The sequence below is a fragment of the Pteropus medius genome, unplaced genomic scaffold (genome assembly GCF_902729225.1).
Source record: "Pteropus medius unplaced genomic scaffold, Ma_sr-lr_union100, whole genome shotgun sequence".
In the NCBI taxonomy this organism is placed as follows: Eukaryota; Metazoa; Chordata; class Mammalia; order Chiroptera; family Pteropodidae; genus Pteropus; species Pteropus medius.
The window spans coordinates 2,666,343-2,693,870 of NW_024348533.1; the positions used below are offsets into that span (position 1 = coordinate 2,666,343).

Here is a 27,528-nt window from a genome sequence, read left to right on the forward strand (position 1 = left end):
TTGAAACTATGCTTAATGAGATACCACTACTTTACAGTTTTTTTTCATTCTCTAGTTAAAAGGAGGATCTAGCAAATTTCCCTGTTTTTTGTCATATTTGTTTGCTTTTTTAAAAAATAGATGTTTCTCTAGAGTATTCTGGCTTCCTTATGTTGTATGTCAGTTCCTCATAATTATACCATAATTACACCTTTTCAAAACATATACTGTATCAAGTATGGAGCAGCAGCGAGCTTGGGCTCAAGTCAGGCAGACCCAGGGCCTTTCCTGCCTCTTACAGGCTGTGTGATCTTGGACAAGTAGCTCAGTGCCTCCTAACGTTGGTTTCTGTATCTGTCGTGAGTACTAGATAACACATAATCTGGAGAATAAGTTCAATAAATATTAGTAGTTATTAATTTCACAGTTAATTATTAAATCTATAAGTGTATCTGTCCAATTATGAACATTGCTTTTTACAAAATCAAACCTAGAAACTTTTTTGAAAAATAAATCTTATGTTTATTTTTCCCCCTAGTTTAGATAATTTCATATCTGTTGAAAGGGTGGTCTCTAGAGCTCAGCCAATCCAAGATTCTACAAAAACAGTGAGATTCTTCTCCAGACATTAAATTTTAAATTTCTTCTCTTTCCTTCCATCTTTCTTCCTCTTTCAAGATTTCCTTCTTCCCTCTCCTCTGTCCATTCTCTTTTTCTTTTTTTTTTCCTTCGACCTATGAGATTTATTTTTAATTAAGCAATACATAAATACATTCTCCTTATGGAAGAACAAAAATCTTAGGTTAATTCCTTGTCCACCGCTTCCAAGCCTGGTGTTCTCCCTGCACCATCCCTCCCCGCCCTCCCCCTCCTTCTTCCCCTTCCCCAGGTAAATGTTATTTAATTTTTGCTCATGTTCATTGTGAATCAATGGTGGCTGTTTTCCTCATAGTCAGACATTCAGCTATTAAGGCTGATAGGTGTTCTGCTGTTTCTCCAACTCAAGTGGTAGCTTCGGGCTTCATGGAAAAATGGAGATCTCTTACCTGTTACTCTGGGCTTCATGGAAGAATGGAGATCTCTTACCTGTTACTCTCTGCTTTGGCCCAGAAGTGACACATGCCACTTCTGCCAGAAGTACTGCAGTCACATGGTCCCAGCTAACTCTAGCGAGCTGGGAAGTATAATCTTCCATTTGCCTTGAAGGACTGGAGAACTGGATATGGGGAGCATTCGGAATGTCTACTACAGCTTATAATTTTCTTTTCCTGTAGTTTTGGGTTTTGATATAGCCTCATAAACTTGGTTGGAGTGGCTTTCTTTCTTTTTTTTTATAAATGTGGGAACAGTTTTTATAAGGTAGGACTTTTTGATAGAATTCTCCTGTAAAAACTACCTGGGCTTGACGCCTTGTTTTTGTGGGTAGATTTTCAATTACCATTTCAACTTCTTTGGTCATTGGTCAACATTTTACTACTTTGGGGGCCAATTTTTGCAATTTATATGTTCCTAGAAAAACATTTATAGCCGTTGGTTTAAAGTCGTATCTGTGGTATACTCTTAAGATTTATAAAATTTATTCTTGTGGTTTCATCCCCTTTTGTCTTCATGTGGGTTATTTTTGCCACTTTTCTTTTTTCTTGAGCTTACTTACAAAAGATTTGTTCATTTTAAAAAAATCTTTTCAAAGAACTGTCTTCTGATTTTACTGAAACTCTGGTTTTCATTAATGTGTGCTATTATTAGCTTTATTAATTCCTTCTTTCTGCTTTCCTTGGACTTATTTTAGTTATTTATCTTTCTTGAGTTAGAAGCTTAGTTCATATACTTTCCATCTTTCTGGGATTTTAATAAATGAAGTTAAGTCGGTGTAGTTTAACATATAGTAATTTTTTGTTTTCATTTGATTGTAAATAGTTTCTCATTTCCACTTTGACTCTTATTAATACAAGTTATTTTAAAATAAGTTTAAAATTTCCCGTGTGTGGGTTTATTTCTGATATACATTTGTTGTGGGTTTTTAAATTATATTTAGTGAATGGATGCAGACTGTTTCTCATTTTGTTGGTTTCCTTTGTAGTTTAGTACGTAGTCAGCTTTTCTGAATTCTATGTACTTGAAAAGAATGTACATTCTCAGTTTTAGGAAGGAAACCATTTTATTGAGTTTTTACTCTTTCACAATGTGATTTTCTATAAACGTTTGGTGATTCTTAGTTATATATTCATTTCTGCAGCTGGGATTTCCTGTTTTCTGAGTCAAGGTGCAAGAGGGAGGAGGTAGAAACACACTGCAGGAGGGACTGTTATTCTGTACAGTGACCAGCTCGTGACTTAAGTTACCCACTCCTCACCCATAATACCGCCTTGTGTCCCAGATCTAGTCTTGCAGCTGAAGACAGAGCCTGGCCCTGGCTCACTGGCCCCCACTGGACGGTCAGCATGCCTAACAAGGAGCGCAACGCACCGACGGTAGCTTGTCATAGCCCAGCTCACCACTCTGTTGGCCTCGCCTTCCTGACTCCACACCTGGAGTGCCTTTAACGTTGATGCCACCTTCTGCAGTGCATTTGCCTGCATGTGGCTGTGTCATCTGTCTGTAGCTTCCGTTTCCCTCTCCTCCTTGTTTGCTCCAACTCTTAGGGATTTTTTAAATCTGTGAGCAGAGTTATGTGAATATATATCCTAAGTAAGTATTTTATCGTTCCTGTTGGTTTTGTGAGGAAAGAGCAGACAGCAGCATGTGTTCAGTCTGTCAGTCTGGAAACCTAATAACCTGTCAGTTTTACTCAAGTTGCAAGTGTGATCAATGTGGTGCTGCCATTTTTTTCTAAAAGAGAGAAATGAAAAGCCACAAGATTTCAGATAGCAAAGCAGTGAGCAGAATAATAAAATGAACACTTTCAGGAGTCTGTGAAAACAATTTTGTTTGTGAATTCTTTGAAAATTTTATCCTCGGGACAGTCTTCAAAGCTTTATATTTTAATGCTCTCACTGACCTTAGTGCTGTCCCTTTTTTATTTGCTTCTGTCTCCTCTAACATCTTTGTGTACCAACCTGAAAAATGCCAATTCCAGCTGATAGTGGAAGTCATGAATGGCATACTAATAATCTGAATGAAGAATAGAAAGTGGAGATAGTATTAGTGCCTATGCTGAGAAGCGGATGAAGAATCTTTGCTGTCATTACAATCTTTTTCACAAAGTCACTGATTTTTAACTTAAAAAGTAAGATTTTATTTTTCCTTATAAATGTTATTCACGTAGTCATTCTTTGCAGGAAAGCTAGAGAACAGCCAAGCAAAAATAAATAAATAAATTCTACCACGTTAGTTTATGTCATTCCAGACTTTAAAATATTATCTACACAAATACACACTTACACAGTTTTACCAAAAAAAAAGGAGTCATGCTGTACATACTGCTTGTTTATGTTTCTGTTTTAATTTTTTATTCATACTTTATTTTTAGAAGTTTTAGATTTACAGAATTATCGCAAAGATGGTACAGAGTTCTCATATTATCCCCCCCACACACACACCTGTGCATCATTTTCCTAATTATTAAAATCGAATATTAGTGCAGTACATTTGTTACAATTAATAAACTAATATTAATACATTATTAAGTGAATATTAAGATTTCCTTAGTTTTTACCTAATGACTGTTGCAGGATCCCATTCAGGATATGACACCACGTTTAGCTGTCATGTCTCCTTGGGTTGCTCTTTGCCGTGACAGTTTCTTAGATTTTCTTTGTTTTTGATGACCTTGGCAGTTTTGAGTACTGGTCAGGTATTTATAGAATGTCCATTAATTGGAATTCTCTGATGTTTGTCTCGTGGTTAGACTGAGATTATGCATTTTAAGGAAAAAGACCACAGGTAAAGTGCCATTCTCATTACATATCAAAAGTGCATACAGTCAACACGAGTTGTGACTTGACGTTAATTAACCTTGATCACCTGGCTGAGGTAGTGTTTGTCAGGTTTCTCCACTATGAAGTTCCTTTTTCTCCCCCTTTCTATACGCTACTCTTTGAAAGAAAGTCACTCTGCACAGCCCTCACTGAAAGAATGAGGATGACACTCCCCCTTCCTTCAGTGGAATATCTACAGAATTTATTTGGGCTTCTGTAGCACATTAGATTTGTCTCTTTCCTCCTTTTATTAATTTACACCATTTACTAATATCAGTGTGGACTCACAAGTATTGATTGTATACATGGGGTTATAACCCAATACTACTGTATTTATTTTGTTACTCAAAATGTTTGAGTTTTGGCTGTTTCGAACTCTGTCAGTTGACTGCTTTGCCCTTCGTCATTTCCTCATTGAGGTGGTGGGATTTTTTTTTTAACACTTTCCTACCTTCTGTCACTATAAGATGCTCATAATGTATATCACCTGTCCCAGGCCTAGAGTCATTCCTTTCTCCATAGAGCCCTTTTTTCTTTTAATGGGGGATGATATTAGAAATGTAACCTTTTTCCAATTAAATATACTGATTTTTATCTCATGTCATTATATATTCTTATACAGCACTATGACTTTTTTCACTTTTAAAATAAACTTTATTGAAGTATAATTTACCTATCATAAAACGCACTCATTTTAAGTATACAGTTCAGTGTCTTGTAACAAATGTATGACTCGTGTTACTGCCACCCAGATCAAGAGATGGAACATTTCTATCACTCCCGAGAGTTCCTGTTGACCTTTTATATTTTATAGCCAGTCTTCCCCCATAACTGCAGCAGTGATTTGCTTTTTATAATGATTAATTTTGCTTATTCTAAAGTTTCATATACATTCAGTCATATAGTATGTACTCTTAAGTGTTTTTTTAATGTTTCCGAGATTCACCCATGTTTTTGCATGTATCAGTTTATTCTTTTTTATTGCTGTGTCATATTGTGTGAATGCACCACTGTTTTTTTTTTTTTTGGTCCATTCACTTGTCAGTGGATATCAGATTATCGTTAGCTAGTATGAAAAATTCCATCAGTTTTCATGCATTCGTCTTTTGTGGACAAGTTTTTATTTCTTCAGGTAAAAACCTGGAAGTAGAATTACTAGGTCATAGGGTAGATGTCTATTAAACAGTTTTCCAAAGTGACCGTTCCATTGTATACTTCCAGCAGCAATGTGTGACAGTGGTAGTTCCTCCACATCCTTGCCAGCACTTAGTGTTGTCAGTCATTTCAATTTTAGCTGTTCTAATTGGTACGCAGTGATATCTTACTGGTTTTCGTTTGCATTTCACTGGTGATTAGTGATGTTGAGCATGTTTTCATTTGCTTCCTGACCATTTGGTGTCTCTGGTGAAGTGTCCAAGTCTTTTTGCCCATTTTTAAATTTTTTGTAACTTATATAATTGAAACATAATTTTAGAATATAATTTAAATCTTTATATATTTTGCATATAAGTCTTTTGTCAGATATATGTATTGCAAAGATTTTTCTCTTGACTGGGGGAATCTTCTCTTTCTTTTCATTTTCTTAACGATATCTAGTGTTTAAGTTTATGCTCTGTTTCAAGGTCAGTTTTTGTGTATGTTGTGAGGTAAGAGATAAGGTTTATTATTTTTCCCCTAAGCATGTGGCATTTATTTCAACTAGATATCCTATTTTCCATTCTGAAGAAGACTGTTTTTTTGTTGTTGTTTTTTTCCTTTGAATTATTTTGGCACCTTTGATGAAAATCAATTGATCTTATAGCTATGGGTCTGTATTTGAACTTTCTATTCCGTTCCACTAATTTTTATGATTGATTTATAAATATTTTAAATAAATAGCTCACTGATTTATAAATATTTTAAATAAATAGCTCACTGAATTTGTAACAGCACCCAAATCAAAAAACAGCCTGGCCAGTTTTCTAGATGCCTTCCTCATGATCCTTTCCAGTCATTATTTTGTCCTGCTAAAGGACAGTCACACCTGACTTCAACAGTATATTTAGTATTGCCTGTTTCTGTGCTTTACATGAATGATGTAATACAATATGTATTGTGCCTTTCATTGAGTACCATGTTTGTGAGATTCATTTGTAATTTTGTATATAGTTATGGTTTGTTTTTCTCATTTGCTATATAATATACCACAACTTCTTTATTATTATACCTTTGTTAATGGACATCTCAGTGGTTCTCAGTCTTTGGCTGTTACCATCTTTGCAGCCATAAACATTCAGCTACATGGTGAATGTGTGTATATGTGTGTTTCTGTTGATTACATACCTAAGGGTGAAATTTCTGGGTCATGATTTATTTATTTATTTTTTTAAACTTAAATGATCTTCTGAATCCAGTGTTGACCACATTGATTTAAAATTTTTAATGTCGTGACAAATTGTTTGGTTCTTAACACTCAGTTGTCCCAATGAAGGAGCATGATTCAGTGAACTATGTGGTTTTCATTCAAGGACAGATCAAGCTCTTACCTCCATCACTAACTTTGCTGGGTCACCTTGCACAAGTTGTTCAATCTCCTGAGCTTCTATTTTCTCCTCTAAATTGAGTATAATGGTTTTACTCTGACTTACACCGTAAGCTAAGTAATTATGAAAGATTTTAAGATAAAACAATGTAAAATAATACCTTTAAATACTTCAGTGCTGTAGAACCTAGCACGATAATGTGATAAATAGGAAAGAAACTTATAAGGGACTTTGCTAGAAGAAGGTGTATTACGGGTTTTTCATAACTATGCGTAGAGATATTTGCAGTGTCTTATCTTGCCTTCACTTTGGGTTTTCTTTTGGTTTTTTAATGCATCAAATTAATAAAACCTCATTTGTCAGCTCAGTAACTGAAAGAGAAAATGCTGATAGAACTTTCTGTTCTTATTACTTATTAATTATTATTTTTTCCTTGCCTATTTGTTTTAGTTTTGGTCCGATTATCAGGTTGTAGACTAGTTTGCCTGATTCTAGCTTTCTTCCCAGTAAATCCCCCAATTTCCCCTTGTTCAAAATGGCTTCTTCAGAAGAACACAGCTTCATTTTATATGAATAGGTCTTCAGGAGTCAGGTAGGTGAGGGTGTTTGGATTTATGTGGAGGTCTCCTCCCTATTAACCCTCAATTATCTCCTGTTAATGGAGTTCATTCAGATTCCTTTTAGGTAACGATAGGCTCTTTGGTTAAAATTCATTTCTTTACTGACAAAGTTGAGTTTTATTTTATAATGTATATAACCTTAGGGCAATAGTCCAAGCTTGAGAAGTTAATTTTAAGCAATGATTTAAAAACCAAAAAAGATCTTAGTTCACTTTGTTTAAAAGTTAAACCCGCAGGCATGGGAAGTACTGAGGACTAGCAACTTTTTTTGTAATTGTTTTTCTGGAATCCTCAGAGGGAGCTTGGCCTGTGCCAGGTGATCAGCAAATGTTTAAACGGGTAAATGGACTCACTACTCAGAAGCTCAGTGGCTTTTTCTATGACATTAGTTTGTTGAGTCGTGTAATCTTTTAAAGCCTCAATTTTCTTATCAGAAAAATGAACATATAACAATAACTATCTCAGGGCATTGTGATGTCGGATAGGTGCAGTCATGCATACTGAACACTTAGCATAGTGCCTGGTTAATTACTTTGTAAAAAAAAAAACAATAATAATAAATTTTAGCTGTCGTTAATTATACTAAAGGGAATTAATTATATTGCATTTTTAAAGTTTCACAAAACAATGACAGAGTTTCCAGGCTTTACATACCATCCACTGCAGTTCCATTGATAGGTTTCATCAGATGTTTTGGCAGAAGTATTGGTCAGATGGTTGCCTGGGAGACAGTCTGCTCTCCAGGGTGGTTTTGGAAGCTCGGAGTTGCAAACTGCTCCTTAGTTGCTGATTGTAAAATCACCATGTGCTTTTCAGAGGATGAAATAGTAGACATCTGGGGCTGAAGTGTTGAAGTTAATAAACATTGTCATTGTGTATGACATTTGAATGAGGACATTTGAATGGAACAGTAAACATGTTTAGGGAGAAAACATTGAGAATTAACCTAGGAACTGATTACTGTTGGAATACAACGTAAATATTTAGATATACCTTTCACTAATGAAAACCTGAATTTTCCTTTGTTCTAAGGCAAGAAAATATGCTTCCACCTATAGAAGTACCCAGACTCTTGACACATGTGTTCCATGCTAACATGGGTGAAAAACATTCCGCTTGGTTAATTTAAGACAGAAAGATAATCTGGAGATAAAAATTATCCTAAAAGACACAGACATTAAATGAGATACTTATCTTCCAGTGCAAAGGTATCTAGTCTGTAATACTTGGGAAGAAATTTTTTCAAAAAGCCAACAGGAAACTTGCTTCCCGTGAGGCCTGTCTTCTTTCTTTACCCAGTGAGAAGTCATTCTGTTATAGGTTCTGCAGGGCAAATTCAGGGTGTCAAGAAAAGCAACATCTTAAGATTAAAATGTAAAAAATATGGCACTCAGTTATAAATTTCCTTGGAATGTAATGGCCTAATCAATCCTTGGAAATCATCCCTTAAGATGTAAACATGACTGTTCTTTAATGAGAGCTTTGTTCAAACAAAAAGTTCAGAACACCCTCTGGACTTTGTTTTTTGACATGTACTTTATTTCTCCCTCGTTGTAATATTATCCCCAGTTTGAAACTGCAGGGGAACATTTTGTTGGTGCCAACCAGGTGTCAGTAATGATACCATAAGGAATAGCACGAACCCCATTCTGAAGAATAGGACCTGGCAGGCAGCAGTGTGTGTGCCAAGCCGCCGGGCCCTGGACTCCTGGTGGGATGTGGGGTAGCAATCAGCCACACCAGAGTGGAGGCTCGAGTAAAACTATCTCATGCATTCACTCAAGCACTTTTTTTATTTATTCAAACAAACATATATTGAGCATTTATGTCATGCCCTATGTTCCATGCTAGGAATGTAATGATTCAGAAGAACAGGCTCTGCCTTCTTGGTGCTTGTGTTCTAGTGAGTAGTTAGTTAAGAAAAAAAGGGTTATTACCCAATTCATTTATTCTGCAAACATTTTTTAAAGTGACCTCCATGAGCATCATACTAAGCTCTGGATACAGTGGCGAATACATTGTTCCAGTGAACATTTTTGTAGCGGGGGAGGTGGACGTGAGGCAGCATACAAATAGAGGATTTCATTTCAAACTCTGATAACACCTTTGATGCTGCCTTGATAGTGTAGTGTGAGATTGGAGTAGAAGTGGGGATGTCTGCTGAACCTTTCTGAATCTTAATAATTTCACCGACAAAATGGAAAAAAAATAGTACCTGCCCTATATGGCCACTTGCTTCAACCTGTCAGACTAGGCAGAGAATAATGTATGTAAAAAATCTTCTGAGACACAAATGGCGTTGGTGGTTATGGCCGGTAGAGACCCAGGGGAAGAGGCCGAGGTGCAGGCACATCCACTAGTCCCTGGAACCAGCTCTGCCTCAAGAGGGACACAGAGCCTGCCATAGCAGCCCCACTTCACTGAACTGAACTCTGTCACACTTCTTAGTTCAAATAATTCACACAGTTTTGTCATTTTTTACTGTAATACATTTATAGAAGATAAAGTGATAACACTCACATTTTAATAAGGAGGTGTTTGGGAAATCCCTCTAAGAATTGTCAGTCTACCGGAGTGCCCCTCACCTCCAAAGCCAGTAGGGACGGCACCTCCAAAGCCAGTAGGGACGGCCGATGGTTACTAAACTGTATTTTCTTAACTTAGTTTTCCCTGCAAAGGAAAAATCATTGTATCATCTAATGGTGTCTGAATAGTGGGAATGTGTATGTGTGTTATGGGTGTGGGTGTGGGTGTGGGTGTGGGTGTCAACTTACTGAGAGGGATCAGGAAAAGTTGCGTATTTCATTAAGCAAATAATGGATTAGAGTTCAGTTCTCTACAGCTTTAAAGATTATGGCATTTTGAGTATGTTGAGGTAACTTAAATGTGACTTTTTTTTTTCTTGTGGCAAATTTGAAGATTTTCTAAACTTGTATGAGAAATGACAGATGAGTGACTGATATACAGCCTAGAAGATGACATGCTAGTGAAACACACTGACCAGGAAACCTAATTCTCCACCTTTAGCAGGGATTCTGTTTTTATCCCATTTTGTAGCTTAAAGGATTTTTCCACAAGTAGATAAAAAAGTTTTAGATAGAAAAGTTAGATGTAGTGGACAGCTAATAATATACATTAAGTGAATATTATGTGTTGGCAGCTCTCCTGGGTAGTAAATTGTTTTCTAATAAATGAAAATTTTACTTAGGTGTTTTAAATTAAGATACCTTTTATATATATATATATATGTGTATATATATATATACACACACACACACATATACATATATATGTATATATGTATGTATATGTGTGTGTATGTATATGTGTGTATATGTGTGTGTGTGTATATATATATTTTATATATATATACACATACATACATACATACATACATACATATCACTGTTACTCCCTCTGGCTTCGTTTCTTCATCATAGTCTGCATTACATACCTATAGTGTGGCCAGTACTACATGAAGCCCACGTCTCAGGTGGAAAATGAGATTGCACCTTCACGGGGACTTAGCTGCGGGCACAAAGCCACCTGTACAAAGAGTTATGATACTCAGCTATAAGGCTGTTAAAGTAAATAGGGCTAACTCCCCAGATCAGTCAAAACATTTATGTAAATGTGGTTATCGACATAAAATTGCCAACTTTTAATTTCTCCAAGTCACTGTTGAAACTATCATTTTTTGTTACCTCATTTCATTAAAGGGTATTTTAAAGTTAAAAAAATAGAAAAGATATAACACTAGAATAAAGGGCAGGTGTTTAAAATTAATTAGTTCAGTTTTCTGAAAACCCCACATACTGTCCATATTTTGTTCATTTTGGCCCTAGTGAAAATGAGTGACATTTGGGAAACAGTGGCCTGAATGAGGCTTCACTGAGCATGTGGGCCTTACCTGGACCACAAAGATGAGACAGTGAAAAAAAGAGGGTCGTGAAGTGGGTTGAGTAGCAAGAAGGTAGTAATGGTTGGGGCTCACAGGAGAAGGTAATGAACTAACTATACTTTGAAGAACAGTGGGAGATAAAAGTGATTCTAGAGAATGGGACACTTTAAAATCTAGGAGAAATTTAGATTTACAGTCAGATACATTGTAGAGCTGTAGAAGTTTTTGAGCCTCAGAGCACAAAAACGTCATGGCAAAAGATTGATCTGATAGCTGAATGTAGTATGAGTTAGGGAGGCTGAGTTAGGGGAGCGTGCTGTTGCTCTTACATTAAACTGTGGGTACAAAAGTAGGGGAAAGCACAAGTTCAAGAGACATTTAGAAGAGAAAAGATAGGATTTTGTGACACAAATTAAGAGGAGGGAGGAATAAAAATTACAGCCACAGATAGTATCAGGGGGACCCTGTGCTTTTGTCAGGATCCTGCTGAAGAAGCTTGTCTTACTAAATGAATGTTCAAGTTAGCAAAACACTGCCCTTCCATATATTTTGAGATGCTAAGTGAACATTATGTAATTTGCTCTAACTTTATTCCCAGCATCAGGAAACTGGTATGTGATTTGGGAATTATGGGATGTAAGAGACATGATTCCAAAGTAGAGGGCACTTCAGAGTTGGAGCTGAAGCAACCATGCAGTGGTCCACACTGAAAAACTAAACTCTTGTTTTCTGTGAGAGTAAATGTCTCTTTTGTTCATTGTCGTATCACCAGAACCTCGCTCACTGTTGGTGTACAATATATTTAAAGATGAGTGGTAGATCTAGATAGTGTGGGATTTTTTGCTGTGTAACAAATTATCTTTTATCATTATATCTTGTAGATTGGACAAAAAGAATTCTTTCTCAAGATCACAAAATTAATCCAGTAAGAGAAATCATGTGCCATTAGTTAAACTAGATTCACTATGACCCTAAATGATCTTTGCACAAAACTGAGGCAAAATTTTCTTTGTGCTGTCACTGTTGAGACCTTCTCCACTTTATGATATAACCAAATTCCACTGGAGTGAGCCTTAAATGAAAACATTGCTAGTCTTGTAAACATGAACAAAGATTAATCTTTTTGAGATGTTCCAAGAATCCTTCCAGTCAGAAGCAATCCAGCACCTCAGAAAAACTAGGGCCCAGAGCTAGTGGATAATATCTGAGGCTGGAGAGGTGAGGTAGATCAGGATCAGAGCATGACAGGTCTGGAGTTTTGCAATGGGAAGCCACTGTGGCTTAAAGGGAGAAGAGACATGAGATTTAAATCTTGAAAGATTACTTTGTGATAGCTAATGTTGGGAACTTGAACAAGGGTGGAAATGGCAAGAGGTCAACACATTTGAAAAGGACTGAGAAGTAAAAACATGACACACAGATTTCTGGCTTGTATGTTGCTGATGATCTCTAAAGTAATGAATCCTGAGAGTGGGAGAAGACCAGGTTTTTAGGCGTAGTGGGAAGATTTCAACCTCAGTTTTGGACATTACAAGTTTTATATGAGAACCTTTGAGACATTCAGAGCTGTGGAGAAGATAAGGGAAGTTGAAGGAAACAACATCACAGGCCCACTTTAGGAGAGTTGGAAAAGATGGCTGATTTAAAATAGTGTAAGAAAAAGCTTTCCTGTGTCCAAATAACAATTAGAAAATGCAATGACAGAAACACTCCCATTCACAATAGTGACAGAAAACAAAACACTCAAGAGTGCACCCAATGAGAGATGTGGAAAACTTTTATGAAATACTTTAAAACCTCATGTAAGGGCATTAAAGAAGAATTTAATAAATAAATAAATATACTACATTCAAAAATGGGAGTACTCGATATTGTAAGGCAGTAAATTCCTCTCACGTTTATTTATAAAGTAATCTTTTTAACGTGCTCAAAATGATTCTAAAGTTCAGTGGGGAAAATAAGCATGAGGCTAGCCAAGAAAATGCTAAACAAAGAGTAATGATGAGGTTTTAATGGCATGTATTTTCTATTTACGCATTTCCAGGTTTTCATTTTTTACAAGTATTTATTTTTTAATAAAACAAGAAATAAAACACCATAAGAAGCTGTGATAAATTATGATCTATCCACAAAAAAAGACTGAAGAACGTGTGTGTGTGTGTGTGGTGTATTTACATTGGAAAGGAAGGGTATAAAAATTACAATGAATAGGAAATATCACTATCAACTATACAGAAATAAAAAGGATGATCAGGGAATGCTATAAAGAACTGTATGCCAACAAATTGATAACTGAGATGAAATCGATAAATTTCTAAAAAGACAAACTACCAAAGTTGATTCCAGAAGAAATGGAAAATCTGAATAGACCGAAACTAAAGAGATTGGATTAGTAATTGAAAAATACTTCCTACAAAAAGACAAGACGGCCTGGATGGCTCACTGGTGAATTCTACTAAATATTAAAGAAGAATGAATACCAATTGTTCACAAACTCTTCCAAAGAAAAAAGAACAAGAGAGAATGCTTTCCAACTCATTGTATGAGGTCCGTATCACCCTGATACCAAAAAAAGAAAAAACTACAGACTTATCTATACTCCTTATGACTATAGACCAAAAAACAAAATTCCTTGACAAAATATTAAAAAACCGAAACAGCAGCACATTAGGGATTATGCACCATAACCAAGAGGAATTTATATCAGAATGCAGGTTGGTTTAACATCTGAAAATAGATTAATGTACTATCAATAGATAAAGGACAGATGCCAAATTATCATCTCAATAGCTACAGAAAGAACATTTGATAAAAGCTAACACATCTTTATGATAAAAACAACAAACTAAGAACAGGAAAAACTCTCCCCACCTAATAAAGGGCATCTGTGAAAAAACCCACAGCTGACATACTCAATGGCTGAAAGATCCATACTCTGCCCCTAAGGACAGAAACGAGACAAGGATGCCCACCCTTTTTATTCAGTATTGTATTAGAAGTACTGGACAGTCAGGCAAGGAAAAGAAAGGCATCTCGATTGAAAAGGAAAAAGGAAAACTGTTTCTGTTTGTAGATGATGTGATCTTATATATACAAAATTCAAAAGAGCACAAAAAATTGTTAGAGCTAATGAATGAGTTGAACAAAGTTGCAATATATAAGTTGAATATACAAAAATCAGTTGTATTTCTGTATACCGGAAATGAACAATCTGAAAATGAATTAAGAAAACCATTTCATTCGTAATAACATCAAAAAGAATAAAATACTTAGGAATAAATTTAATAAAAGATATAAAACTTATACTCTGAAAATTACAAAACAAAATCAAAATTAAAGAAGACCTAAATAAATGGGAGGCCATCTCATGTTCATGGATTAGAAAATTTAATATTAAGACAACAGTACTCCACAAATTCATCTACAGATTCTGTGAAATCCCTAACAAAATGCAGGCTGGCTTTTATGGAGAAACTGACAAGCTGATCCTAAAATTCATATGCCAATTTAACATGCAGAATAGCCAAAACTGTCTTGAAAAAGAGCAAAGTTGAAGGAGTCATGCTTCCTAATTTCAAAACTTACTACAAAGCTATGGTAATTACTGTGTTCTGAATATTTGTGTCCCCCCCAAATTTGTATGTTGAAATCCTGCCCCCCAAAGGTGATGGTATTAGTAAGTGAGAACTTTGGGAGGTACTAAAGTCATGTGGGTAGAACCCTAAGGAGTGGTATTAGTGCCTTATAAAGAGACTCCAGAGAGCTCCCTGGCCCCTTCTGTCATGTGAGGATACAGCGAGAAGTCTGCAGCCTGGAAGAGAGCCCTCACTCAACCATGCTGGCACCCCGATCTTGGTCTTCCAGCCTCCAGAACTGTGATAAATGTTACCTATAAGCTACCTAGTCTGTAGTATTTTGTTATAGCAGCCTGAACAAACTAAGACAGTAATCAAAATAGGGTGATCATGGCACAAGGAGAGACCTGTAAATCAGTGGAATAGAATTGAGAGTCAACAAATAAGCTCTCACATTTACAGTGAATTGTTTTTCAACAAGTGTTGAGACTAGTCAACGGGGAAAGACTAGTCTTTTCAACAAATGGTGCTTGTACAACTGTATCCACCTGCAAAAGAATGAAGTTGGACCCCTTGAACATCACACATGAAATGAACTCAAAATAGATTATAGACCTAAATGTCTGTTTAAGAGTAATGTAAGAGTAATTTAAGAATACTTAGAGCAAATAAAAGTATAAAACTCTTAGAAGAAATATAGGACTAAATCTTTAAGACCTTTGGTCGCAAAGCCTTCTTGGAGATGACAGCAAAGCTCAAGCAACTAAAGAAGATTAGATAAATTAGGCTTCACCAGAATTAAAAACTTTGATGCTTTGAAGAGAGCACCATCAAGAAAGTGAAAAGACAACCCACAGAATGAGAGAATATTTGCAAATCTGATAAGTATATTTTATCTTTAGATAAAAAGGCAAATACCCAATTAAAAATGGGCAAAAAAATAAATAGAAATTTCTCCAAAAAATATACCAATAGCTAATAAGCACATGAAAAGATGCTCAAAATCGTTAGTCATCAGAGAAAGGTAAATTAAAACCACAGAGATATGAACCACAGAGATGGACAATAACAAGCATTAGTTGCAGATGCAAAGAAATCAGAATACTCATGCGCTGCTGCTGGGGATATAAAACTGTGCAGATGTGGGAAACAGTCTGGCAGTTCCTCCAAATGTTAAACATGTAACTCAGCAACTCTACTCACAGGTTTACAAGAAAAATGTATGTCTACGCAGCAACTTGCATAGCATTATTCACAATAGCCAAAAGGTAGAAGCAACCCAGATGTCTAGCTACTGATAAATCAGTAAAGAAAATGTGGTATATTCATACAATGGATTATTACTCGGTTATGAAAATGGACTCATGGAATGGACTTATGCTACAACATGAACTTTATGCTAAACATTATGCTAAGTGAAAGAATGTCACAAAATACCACATGTTATATGATTCCATTTATGTGAAATGTCCAGAATAGGCAAATTCACAGAGACATAAAGTAGATTAGTGCTTGCTTAGGACTGGCAGGGTTTGAGGTTAAATAAAGAGCTAACAGGTGTGGGATTTCTTTGAGAGATGACGAAAATGTTCTAGAATTGATTGTGGTGACGGTTGTACAACCCCTTGAGTATACTAAAAACCACTGAATTACACATATTAAATGGATGAATTATATAGTATATGAATTGTATCCTGATAAAAATGTTACAGAAAAAGTATGCTAAGTGAAAAATTTGCAGAATATATATTATATGAATATAGTTTTGCAAATAATAGAAGTTTATAACAAACACTGTATTTTTAAAAATTAACAAAATTTGTGAAGCCGTATAAAAGAGGCATTGGTGTATCTTCCCTTGATGTAGTAGCTTTAATCATGTAAAAGATCTGGTGATAAAATTTCTTAACTCTAATTGATACCACCTCATTAATAAAATAATAACAATAGCGTTTATTATATTTGCTCTATATGCTAACATTGTGCATATACGTACATTTTGTCATTTGCTTTAACGTACATTTTGTCATTTGCTTTTCATGATGCCTAATGATGGTCACATATTTTCTATCATGTCCCTTTGCTTTCTGTTCTCCAACATACCAAAGTTTACAAAATTGTATTAGTTATCAGAATATCAGAAAGGCACAATTCCTTTTGTTGTTGTTAGCAGTAGATAAAAAGGTACTTTAGGTCTTAGTTTGAATTGGTGTTTATGCAATCCTAAGCAGTTATAAGAGTATATCGATAAACCTATCTGAATGTGTTTAAGTAAGATTTTAAGTTTAAAGCATTTTGTATTTGTTATAGTCGATTCCTAATTGGAAGAGAAAACACTTTTTAGGTACTTGTCAGTTTTGTATTTAATGTAGTACTAAACTTGAAAGGCAATCGTTGGCAAAGATCATTCTTAGAATTTTTTTTCCATTGTAAATATTAACTAGTGTCTCAATCACTTGATGGCTTAAACATTTATTTCTCACAGTTCTGGAAGCTGGAAAAGCCTAAGATCAAGGTGCTGGCATATTCGCTCCTTGGTGAGGGGCTTCTTCCTGGCTTGTAGACAGCAAGCTCTGGGGTCTCCTCTTATAAGTACACTGATCCCATCGTGAGAGCCCCACCCTCACGACTTCATCTAAATCTAAGCACTTCCCAAAGGCCTCATCTCCAAAAGCCACATTGGGGTTAGGACTTCGACATATGAATTTGGGAGCAGGGGGACACAATCAGTCCCTAGCTACTAGCTTTGGTGAAAATCTTGTCCATAAATGCTAACGCTAGCATTTTTTGTTTGTTTTTAGTATTATGTGCCAAGAACCTTGCAAAGAAAGACTTCTTCAGTAAGTAAATACCCATCTTTGCTCTTACGATATTAATATTCTTCACATATTTCTGAACTTTTAAACTTCTTAAAAAACACTGGGTCTGTTCTCCTAAAAGTCCTGCCCTTTATTAAATAGGAACCCGTGGTTGAACAAACTTCGTTTTCCACTTGACTACAACATAGAGGCTCCATAGCTCCAAGGCACAGAATTTGTAACTCATGCAAGAAAAACTCTCTCTCATTCTCTATTCTAGCCACACCCTGTTCTTCTCTGTCTTTCCACCCATTAATATATTGCTTTCTGCTGGAAGTTCTCATCTCAAATACAGATGAGATGTTTTTCTATAAAATGACTGGGTTTAAGTAAAATTGTTAGTCAAATTTTATAAATTAAATCACACCTTAAAAGCCTTGTAATTAAAGGCATTGTAAAAAAAAAAAAAAAAATAGAGGCTTCTTTCGAAAGGAAGGATTCACCCCTTAACTCAAGAAATTCACCTACTATAAAGTAAGTGGCTGCAGCATGAAAGTCTTCACACTCTTTCTGATCCTCACATGAGTGCTGCTCCATTCTGAAGTGGTATTATAATTCACGCTTTAAAGAAATGCAGGCTCACAAGCTTTATTCAAGTAGCTAGGAAGCTCCAGAATGGCGGCTCATATCCAGGCCTGTCTCTAAAACCCTTACCTTGCCACCTCTCTGATCTTATAAACCTATCTCCTTTATTTAAGAACTTGCTAATTGGTGAATACTGGCTTCCACAGATAAAATAGACGGCGATCAGTAAACAAGATTTCTAGGTATTATTACTTTTTAGGAAGTGTAAATACAATTATAGACAACTTTTCCTCATAAATAACAAATATAGACACATTTCCTCATATAGACACATTTGATTAGCCCCACTTTGTGACCATCAAAAATGGGAATTTAGGCTTATTTTTATAGTTCTCTTTAACACTAGTTTCTTTTATAGTTTCTAAAAACCTGAAGATGGTATCATACTGGATTGCCTTTCTTAATTAGAAAGCTAAATAGATCAAAACTAATCTTAAATTAGAGAAGAGACAGTATCAGGTAATCATCTTTACCAAATTAGATGATCTCAAAGCCCCCTTTAGCCTACAAGACTATGCTTATCTACAGTCTCATCCATGAATGACTGTCCCCTCTCCTCTAGGACTCCCTGACCCTTTTGCAAAGATTGTTGTGGACGGATCTGGGCAGTGCCACTCGACGGACACTGTGAAAAACACATTGGATCCAAAGTGGAACCAGCACTATGATCTGTGAGTTGAATATTCTGTAAGCCATTTGGGGAACACCAGGAATGTAGGTATCTAGTGTTTAAGAGAAGGATTTCATTTTTTTTTGTTGTTTAAAGAGGAATTTCTACCTTCTGATTGAGAACAAAAGTGGATGGCCAAATGAATGCTGCCTAATTTTAGAATTCTTATACTCGGAAGTTCTTGCATTCGACATTTTCATAGATTTTACAGTTTGCTTCTATAACTGTGATCCTCAAACTCTCACCTGGACATTTTAACAGAAACAAAAGGCCATAGTTCAGGTCCTCGATATGCTGCTGTTTTTTCAGTAAAACCATAAACTTGGTTGTAGAATTTCTACTTTAAAAGTGCATTATTATTAGGCATATTTGTTTTGTAAATACATATTATATTTTCGAATGATTTTTTCGAATTTTGCTTTTTAGTACAAATATATTTTCTGCAAGGGAAAATATAGTTTGGTATGTTTGAATATACATAAGTCTATGCACCATCAGACAATTTGTTATGTTCATTCATAAATGGATTATACTTAGAAAACCACTATTTTATATGCACCTATGTTTTCATGTCCCTGCTAAGAAATTTTTGTCAAAGTAATGCTGAATGATTATTGGTTTTTTATTACCACAAATTATACTGGATTTGGGTGGGATTTTTAGATTCTAAGACTCACATTCAGTTATACTGGGGTATGGGAGTGGCCTGGAAAGCGGTCTTCCTGAAAGCTCCACTCTGTGGTTGACTTGCACTGAGAGTAAGTGGGGGTTAATGTCCGCATTATTACCCATTAGTGTTCTTTGGGTGGATCGATGGGTTTTGTAAGTAAGTCCTCGTTGCCAGTTAGCATTCAGTAGTAAATGTAACACTGGTAGGGATTCATGAACTGTTGTTCTTTGGAACTAGTAAAATACAGTAAATCCCTGTTCTATTACTGTCTTTATGGTGTTATCTACGTTTGCTTCTTACATAACTGATTGTCGTTCTTTTCCCAGCCCATTGAATTTAGAGATGTATATTTATTGAGTGCGTGTTGTATGTGGCATATAGAACCAATATCATTTTAAAAGGATTCTTCTGTACTAACAAGTCAATCAGATAAAATCTCAATGGGCTATCATGATTCAGAAATACAATTAAAAATGAGTTTGCATGTTTTCAGATATGTTGGGAAAACTGATTCTATAACCATCAGCGTGTGGAACCACAAGAAAATTCACAAGAAGCAGGGAGCTGGCTTCCTGGGCTGTGTGCGGCTGCTCTCCAATGCCATCAGCAGATTAAAAGATACTGGATGTAAGAACCGAATGCTTTTCTGCCTCTTAATGCAACTGAAGAAGGCTTATGAGGCATCGTTTTTCTTGTTTTTTTTGTTTTTTGTTTTTGTTTTGTTTTTTTTGAATACTGAATACAGAATTCCTGCCTTCCTCCCTAGTTAACATTTCCCTGGGTTAAGTTTTGAATTGTTTGTTTGCAGACCAGCGTTTGGATCTATGCAAACTAAATCCCTCAGATACTGATGCAGTTCGTGGCCAAATAGTGGGTAAGAACTTTCTCATCTGTATAAAGAGATGCTTTTACAGAACTTAACATTCAACTCTTCATCACTGAGAAAACACATATAGGCACTGACAGTGGTGACGTACTTCGAAGGACAAACCATATACGGGGGCCATCTCTTCAGTACTAAAAAGTTTCATCTTGTGTGGTTTTTATTTATCTAATTCCCTTCAACCTGTCATTGAAAGTCAAGATAAAATAACTGAGATACAAGAGATTTAGGGTTATTTTAAATATTTGAATCATCACATTAAGGATAGATGATAAGAATGGTGGCCACATATGCAAGAGTCGAGAAAGTTTCTTGAGATCCATCATACATGTAAAAAGCAAAGATGATTTCTTCATGTAATATGATTTTACAGAGTTAGGGGATTGAATTATTTAGAGTGAACAAATAAAATGTGCCAATGTTACAGAGTGTTGACGGGCAGTATTCTGTTGCAAGTGATGTATCTGTTCAGTAGTTCATCTTCTTATCCACCCAGATTTTATTAGCATTTTAACGTCACTCTAAAATGCTGTGTGCTGATTATACGCATTGCAGGGAATCAAAACATAGTATTTCAGCAGCACAGCAGAGCGACTTACGACCCCAAATCTTTTAGGTACTGTCTTATGTAGACTTGACCCAAGATAAAGAGCAGTGGATATACATCCTGAAAACTATCATAATTATTAAGTTCTCACTTAATGCATTTCTGTTTGTGATTTCTTCTTTTCTTTGTGGAGGGATGTGCGTGGGGAAAAACGAAACCTGGAAGCAACTTTATAAATGTCTTTGTTCATAGTAGGAACCGAGAATAAATATTCAGTTCATCTGGACTTTGCAAATACTGAAAGTGGTGCTCTCTGTGTCCTTATTAAACATAGGTCAAAATCTTCTTAAAAGATGAGGTAACTTAGAGGAAGTGAATTTGTGTTCTGTTATGTTTATAGAGAGCACAAAAAACACAACAGCTCTTTCTGCTCCACATTTACAAGGAATGTTCCAGGCGGTATGTGGTGGTATGCAGCTACTGGAATAAAATGCTTCATACTTGAAAGTATAGGAATATATGTTTGTATGTATATGTACACGCCTCACTTTTACAAATAATGTACGTAAATTCTGCATTCGCAATGGCTCACTGTATTACAATTGTATAAAGTACCACTGGATTTTAATGCAAGATGTTCTTTTCTGTTTTAGTCAGCTTACAGACGCGAGACAGAATAGGCACTGGAGGGTCTGTGGTAGACTGCAGAGGACTGTTAGAAAACGAAGGGTACGTATCCCCATGGCAATGCCTGCTGCATCTCTGCTGTCTTGGGCTCCCACTCTAGATGAAAGTATCCATCACCCCTTTTTACTGTGCTGAATGCTTGAGATGCAGGAAAGGACTTCGAGATAAAATTGGGATCCTGTGTCCTTATTTACAAAGGAAGCTGTAAGACTAGGGGGGTTGTGACCCCCAAAGACTCAGGATCCAATTTAAAAAAGTTCCCACTGGCCAAAAATGGAACGGTTTTGAGCATCAGTAAGAATTTTAAGTGCAATGGATTGAAATGTATCAAATATATTTAAAAATTAACATTATGTATTTATAATGAGACAGGGGAAAAAAAACCCTAAAACGCTAAAAAAAAAAAAAAAAAAAAACTCAAAAATTCTCATTGGTCACTATCACAATTTTGTGATCCTCAATGAGCTAATGAAGCCATGTGATAATCATTATTAGTTATTAACAACATCACAAAAGAGATAGAATCTGATATGAACATACCTTTTGGAAATCTAGGGGACAGAAGGATGTGTCCCAACCCAAGGGAACGCAACAAGCACCACCTAGAAGAGGGGACACTCTTAGAGTGTAGAAGACACAGCCCAATGTTTTCACAGATGCATTGCTAGAAAAATAAATAAATCACAGGAAGAACGGTAACCTAGAAATTAACAATAAAAGAAACTTAAGAGACATACCTACTAAATGCAGTGTGTGAACCTCATTTTGGATCCTGACAGACAATTGACTGGGGAAATTAAACACTGACTGGTATTTGATGACATTTTAAAAATTAATGCACAGTTTTTAGTCATAATGGAAAAAGTCCTTATATTCTAGAAATATATGCTAAAATATTTAAGGATGAAATGGGAAATTGTCAGGATTGGTATCAGAATAGTTCAGTGGAGAGGAGGAATTGGAAGAGTAGCCACAAGACAGTCGTATTGTAGCTGGGTGATGAGTCTGGGGGATTCATCTCCTAATTTGTGGGTATATTTGAAATTTCTCGATGTAAAATGTTTTTAAAAAGTACTTGCTTATAAGGGAAAATAGCCTATTAAGTAAATTGTCTTCAAAATTGTTCAGGGCTGAAGATTTATGTTAAAGAGTACTTATAGTCATTGCAGTGTTTTACGGAACCAGGAGTTCTATCATAGAGGGGGGGAAAAAAAACAAGGAAAATGGAGGATTTAGATTTGATTTTAAATAAAAAAAAATCAAATCTCATTTCATGAGCTCCTTAGAGTGCAAGGTGAGTTTCGTCAATCACTCAGCTCTACCCAAAGATGAAATCCCTCTGGTGGCCTTGATGGCACTTTATATATAGCTCCCTTTGGCCACTTGTTCCTCATGAAAAAGTCTTTCTATTTAAATAGGAAAGGATGAATTTTATGAAACTACTAATTTATGAGATACTGTATCTTACAAGCAAAGCGAAATAAACAGTTGTGAGAGTATCACGTTGAGTTTCAGGTGCTTGTCTTTGACTGCCGTGCCCATGTGTGCCGTGCTCTTCCACCCCTTTTAGCACCGTGTATGAAGACTTGGGGCCTGGAAGGCCACTCAGCTGCTTCATGGAGGAGCCAGCCCCTTACACAGACAGTACCGGTGCTGCTGCTGGCGGAGGGAACTGCAGATTTGGGGACTCCCCAGGTCAAGATCAAAGACTTCAGGCACAGCGACTTCGAAATCCTGAGGTCCGAGGGTCACTCCAGACGCCTCAGAACCGACCACATGGCCACCAGTCACCAGAACTGCCCGAAGGCTATGGTGAGAGAATTCACCCTGCTATCCTGAATGAGATCTACAATGTTTCAGAGGGCTTTATCTTTTCAACCTTGTTTAGTACCTTGTACATGCCCCAGCTGCTAATATTTGCAGAGCTGTGCCATACAATGGTTGTGTCAATGTAAAGACAAGTAACCAGAAAAAGACGGTGATAATCTTGCTCGTCACAAATTTGTCGGCAACTGTTCCAATCTCTTTAGCAACTGTGTGAAAATTTTAAGCAAATGAATATCGAGGAAAATCAAGATAGTATGTGGGTCAGATGAGGGTATTTGTTGTGCTCTGTGATTTGAATGAGGGAAGGACAGTATCAGATAAGAGTGAAAGGAAGGGATCATTTGACAATCACTGAGGGAGAACCTAATGAAGGAGAATAAAATTTAAATGGCAGATCATACCGGAAGGGAAGAGCATGTGGATGTGATAGAGGTCAGGCTAAGGTCGGTCCTGAGATTGTAGACACACAAATAGCATCTCATCCAGGGCCGTGGCTGAGGAAGGAGAGCACTGCCTCTCCGTGGGTGAACAGGAAACGGGGAGATGGGCTCAAACATCTGCAAAGGGCTTGCTTGTGACCTGTGGAAGTCAGGCAGAAATTATCCACTACCCTTTCAAATCCATGATGATGCTTTTCATTTTATAGAATGTTGACAAGAAGCTTAGACTTTGTGCTTAGAGGATAGGTTGAAAACTGTCCTTAAACTCAAATTTAACTAATTGCATCCCCTAATTTCTGTACAGAACAAAGAACAACAGTGCAGGGGCAAGTTTACTTTTTGCACACGCAGACGGGAGTTAGCACGTGGCACGACCCCAGAATACCAAGGTAGGTGTGTCTGTACTGCGTAACAACTCCAGTTTTCTAGCAGTTGCCTGGACCCCCTGACTGGGTGAGAAAGCCCCTGAGGTTAGAAGAGTGGCAGCTTAGAGAGGATGCTGTCACAGGGTTCTAAACTCAGGCTCTCTGGGTGAGAGTCCCAGCTCTGCCACCATTTCCAAACTGTCCACTTGCCAAATCAGCTGCTGGGACATAAGGGTCCTTTAGAAAGCAATCCTGTGTCTTGAAGTTAAGATCACATGACCAGAAAAGGCTCTCCTCATGCCTAGATTGAATCAAATGTGCTCTGATTTGAAAAGCCAATAAATCTGCAAGCTGTGTTGCTCTCATTTTAAACTAAAAATACTGATGGATGAAATTATATGATATCTGAGATTTGCTCCAAATAATTGGGGTGGGAGCAGTGAATAGGGGTATATTTGAAACAGGCTGACGATGACTTGATAATTGTTGAAGATGGTTATTCATAATGGTCTCTCTGCTTTTTTATATGCTTAAAATTTTCCATAATAAAGAGTTAAAAAGGAAATATAAAGACTCTATTACCCTTTCTCTCTTCTACTTTACTGTCCCTATTGCCTCAGTCCCTTGGGGACCATTCCTGGGGGAGATGAAGCTTTTCTATACGAATTCCTTCTACAAGGCCATACATCTGAGCCCAGGTCAGAGAGACCCCACCCCCACCCCACCCTGTAACAGTTATGTTTCTTTTTTTCTTTGCTTTGCTTTTTTTAAATTTTTTTGTTTTAGAATAGCATTACTACCTAACATTCGTTTAGTAATGCTCATTTCCTTTTTATTCGTAATTTGTTTTATCTGAGAACAAGCTTCCTGTCTTTGATTTTCCAAGTCTATGTTAAATTTACGATTCACTATCTATAATTAGAATGGAAATTTTACTTGCAAATGGATAAGGTGTCTCTTTAGTACCACTGTAAGAAATGTCAGGCTTTTGTGCTAATTAGAAAAGCATCTTGGTCAATAATGCTGTGCTCCCATATGACTGTGGATTATATTGAAGTAATTAATCAAAAGGTTGGAATTAGAAACACTTATTTAACAAAGCCAACTAAAAAATGAGAATGCCTCTTTCCAGTGCAGCTGTTAGAATCGTGAGATTTCGAATGCACGTTAATACATCCCTGTCAGCTTTAAAAAACTTGTGCCATCCGGGGGCTCTTCAATGAAGCAACCTTTCTGACTTTGAGCATTTCATTTAACCTGTGGGTTCAGATAGTTTTCTGGCAACTTTCAGATATTTCCTACTATTTTGGCCTTTTTTGGTCTAAGAAATGGTATTCCCTGGGTAGACCATGTTCCTTGTCATGGTCATAGGCTCTGAAAATCTGTTGGATTTTGCTGCCACTTGCAGCACAGAGGCCTGGACTCAGTGAGAGTTTGGCGTAAGTAGCACCAAGACTGTCCCTCTTAGGAGAACTGGGACATGGTGCATTGATAAGGGACTCCTGTGGCTCCTAATGCTGAAGTTTTGGTCTTACGACTCCGTACTCAGATGGACAAACCTGTCTGTATCTTCCGTTTTGGTAGAGACCTTAACAGTGTGAACTGTGATGAACTTGGACCACTGCCACCAGGCTGGGAAGTCAGAAGTACCGTTTCTGGGAGAATATATTTTGTAGATCATAATAACCGAACAACCCAGTTTACAGACCCAAGGTTACACCACATCATGAAGTAAGACTTTTACAAAATGTTGACCTCTTGCATTTATCGTTTAATGTTTCTTATTAATTTTTTTCTTAATTTATCTACTGCGTTGTTAATGGAGAATAAGCATAAGCAGAACATGGTAAATTTTGGGTGGACAGTTGCACGTTTTAAACTCTCAAGTCACTGTTAGCAGCACTGAAGCTGTGTGTCATTACCACCTTTTTCTTGGCTGCAGCCGAAATTAGTCACAGAGATAGCAATATTTGGCACGTTAACAAAGCTTCCCTATGCAGCACTGGGGTGAAATGTGTGGACCCTAGACTGAGACGCACACAGTAAATGAGGTTCTTCCTTAGTGCCCCCTCATCCCTGTCTAGAAAAGCCATCGCAGTCAGTAGTGCCACTCACTGGAGCCTTTTCCTGTGCCTGTCATTCCTGGATAATGGGGTTATCTTGGCTCCCACACTCAGTGTTCTGGGTTTGTCGCGTTCTCAGGACATAGGAGCCCCCAGGGCTCTCTTCTCTGACAACTGATGTTAATGGCAAAACTTGAACAAAACAAATGCTACTTTGTCCCTCTACTCATCCTAGACCTTATATTTTACTGGAATTTTGCTTTTAATGAGCAGGCTTAGAAATCTGTTGGTTCTGGAAATGAATGGTTACTGTTCAATTTCACTTGAGTCGTTTGCTCTTGTGTATATATAGTGCCCTCCACTATAATCTGCTTTAAAAATGTTTCATGTCAACTTCATCTAATTCTAATCTAATGCTAAGGTACATCTCTAATAGTGCATTGGTCAATCTCAGATGCATACTAGATGTGTGATATATGCTAGCAATTGCTGTTTTTATTTATAGCAATGACAGCGTATGAGCCAAGTTGTTGCTTAAAAGTCATGCAGCTCTTTATCCTGTCTATATTTAGGCTCATGGTGGCCACTAGCAATTTTTACATATCCCTGTCGTCAGAGAAAACGATGTCTACTTGAAGTTCTATGTAATAGACTCTCTTCCCAGTCCCTTGGGTATGAGGGGCATAGATTGCAGCTCCCTTGGCCGCTACTTTTGGAGTGACTTTGTTGTTTCTGTCCTTCTCAAGTCACCAGTGCCAACTAAAGGAGCCCAGCCAGCCGCTGCCATTGCCCAGTGAGGGCTCTGTGGAAGACGAGGAGCTTCCTGCCCAGAGATACGAAAGAGATTTAGTCCAGAAACTAAAGGTCCTCAGACATGAACTTTCACTTCAGCAGCCCCAGGCTGGTCATTGCCGCATCGAAGTATCCAGAGAAGAAATATTTGAGGTAGGAATTTAGCGCAGCTAATGGTCAGGCATGGCCTCTGCGTCCATCTTAGAACAAACAAGGCGATTCAGCCAAAGGTGTGGCCTCCTGGTAACCCTTTTAACCCCCTTTGTTTTAAGTTTGTTAAACTGCTCTGGAAGCGGTTTCTATGACCTCTTCCTTCTGTCTGGTGTTTCAGGTATTGGTTTTATTACTCAGTGAGATGTAGGCGTTTATCAGGACCAGTGTCCACATCAAGAGCGGGAACTGTATTTCTTTCTGTGGTGAAAATGTAAAAACTTAGATGGTTTCTGAGGTGAAAACCTAGAGATTTACAGAAAGTTAAACTAAGTATTGTAGATCCCCTTCTCTGCTTATACACATCATACATTCGTGCAGTCTGCACAGTCTCCTCAGGACCAGTCACTCCGCCTGCTGTGGCCTTACTGGAATTTGATCGGATGGCACTACCTCCTCAGAGAAGCTTAGTGGCCA

The 27,528-nt window shown here is 37.0% G+C and overlaps 1 protein-coding gene across 4 annotated transcripts in view; it reads left to right on the plus strand.

Annotated features, from left to right (window-relative positions):
• SMURF1 (SMAD specific E3 ubiquitin protein ligase 1) overlaps positions 1 to 27,528 on the plus strand; it is a 94,363-nt gene that overhangs the window by 48,530 nt on the left and 18,305 nt on the right. For 3 of the 4 annotated variants that reach the window (XM_039880010.1, XM_039880011.1, XM_039880012.1), the window contains exons 2-10: positions 17,316 to 17,354; positions 18,520 to 18,628; positions 19,791 to 19,924; positions 20,106 to 20,171; positions 21,381 to 21,456; positions 22,985 to 23,226; positions 23,986 to 24,070; positions 25,631 to 25,777; positions 26,856 to 27,054. In XM_039880010.1, coding sequence (XP_039735944.1) covers positions 17,316 to 17,354; positions 18,520 to 18,628; positions 19,791 to 19,924; positions 20,106 to 20,171; positions 21,381 to 21,456; positions 22,985 to 23,226; positions 23,986 to 24,070; positions 25,631 to 25,777; positions 26,856 to 27,054 — 1,097 coding nt within the window. Of the gene's footprint in view, positions 1 to 17,315; positions 17,355 to 18,519; positions 18,629 to 19,790; positions 19,925 to 20,105; positions 20,172 to 21,380; positions 21,457 to 22,984; positions 23,227 to 23,985; positions 24,071 to 24,666; positions 24,745 to 25,630; positions 25,778 to 26,855; positions 27,055 to 27,528 lie in introns of all 4 variants that reach the window. The other variant, XM_039880013.1, reaches the window with a different exon arrangement.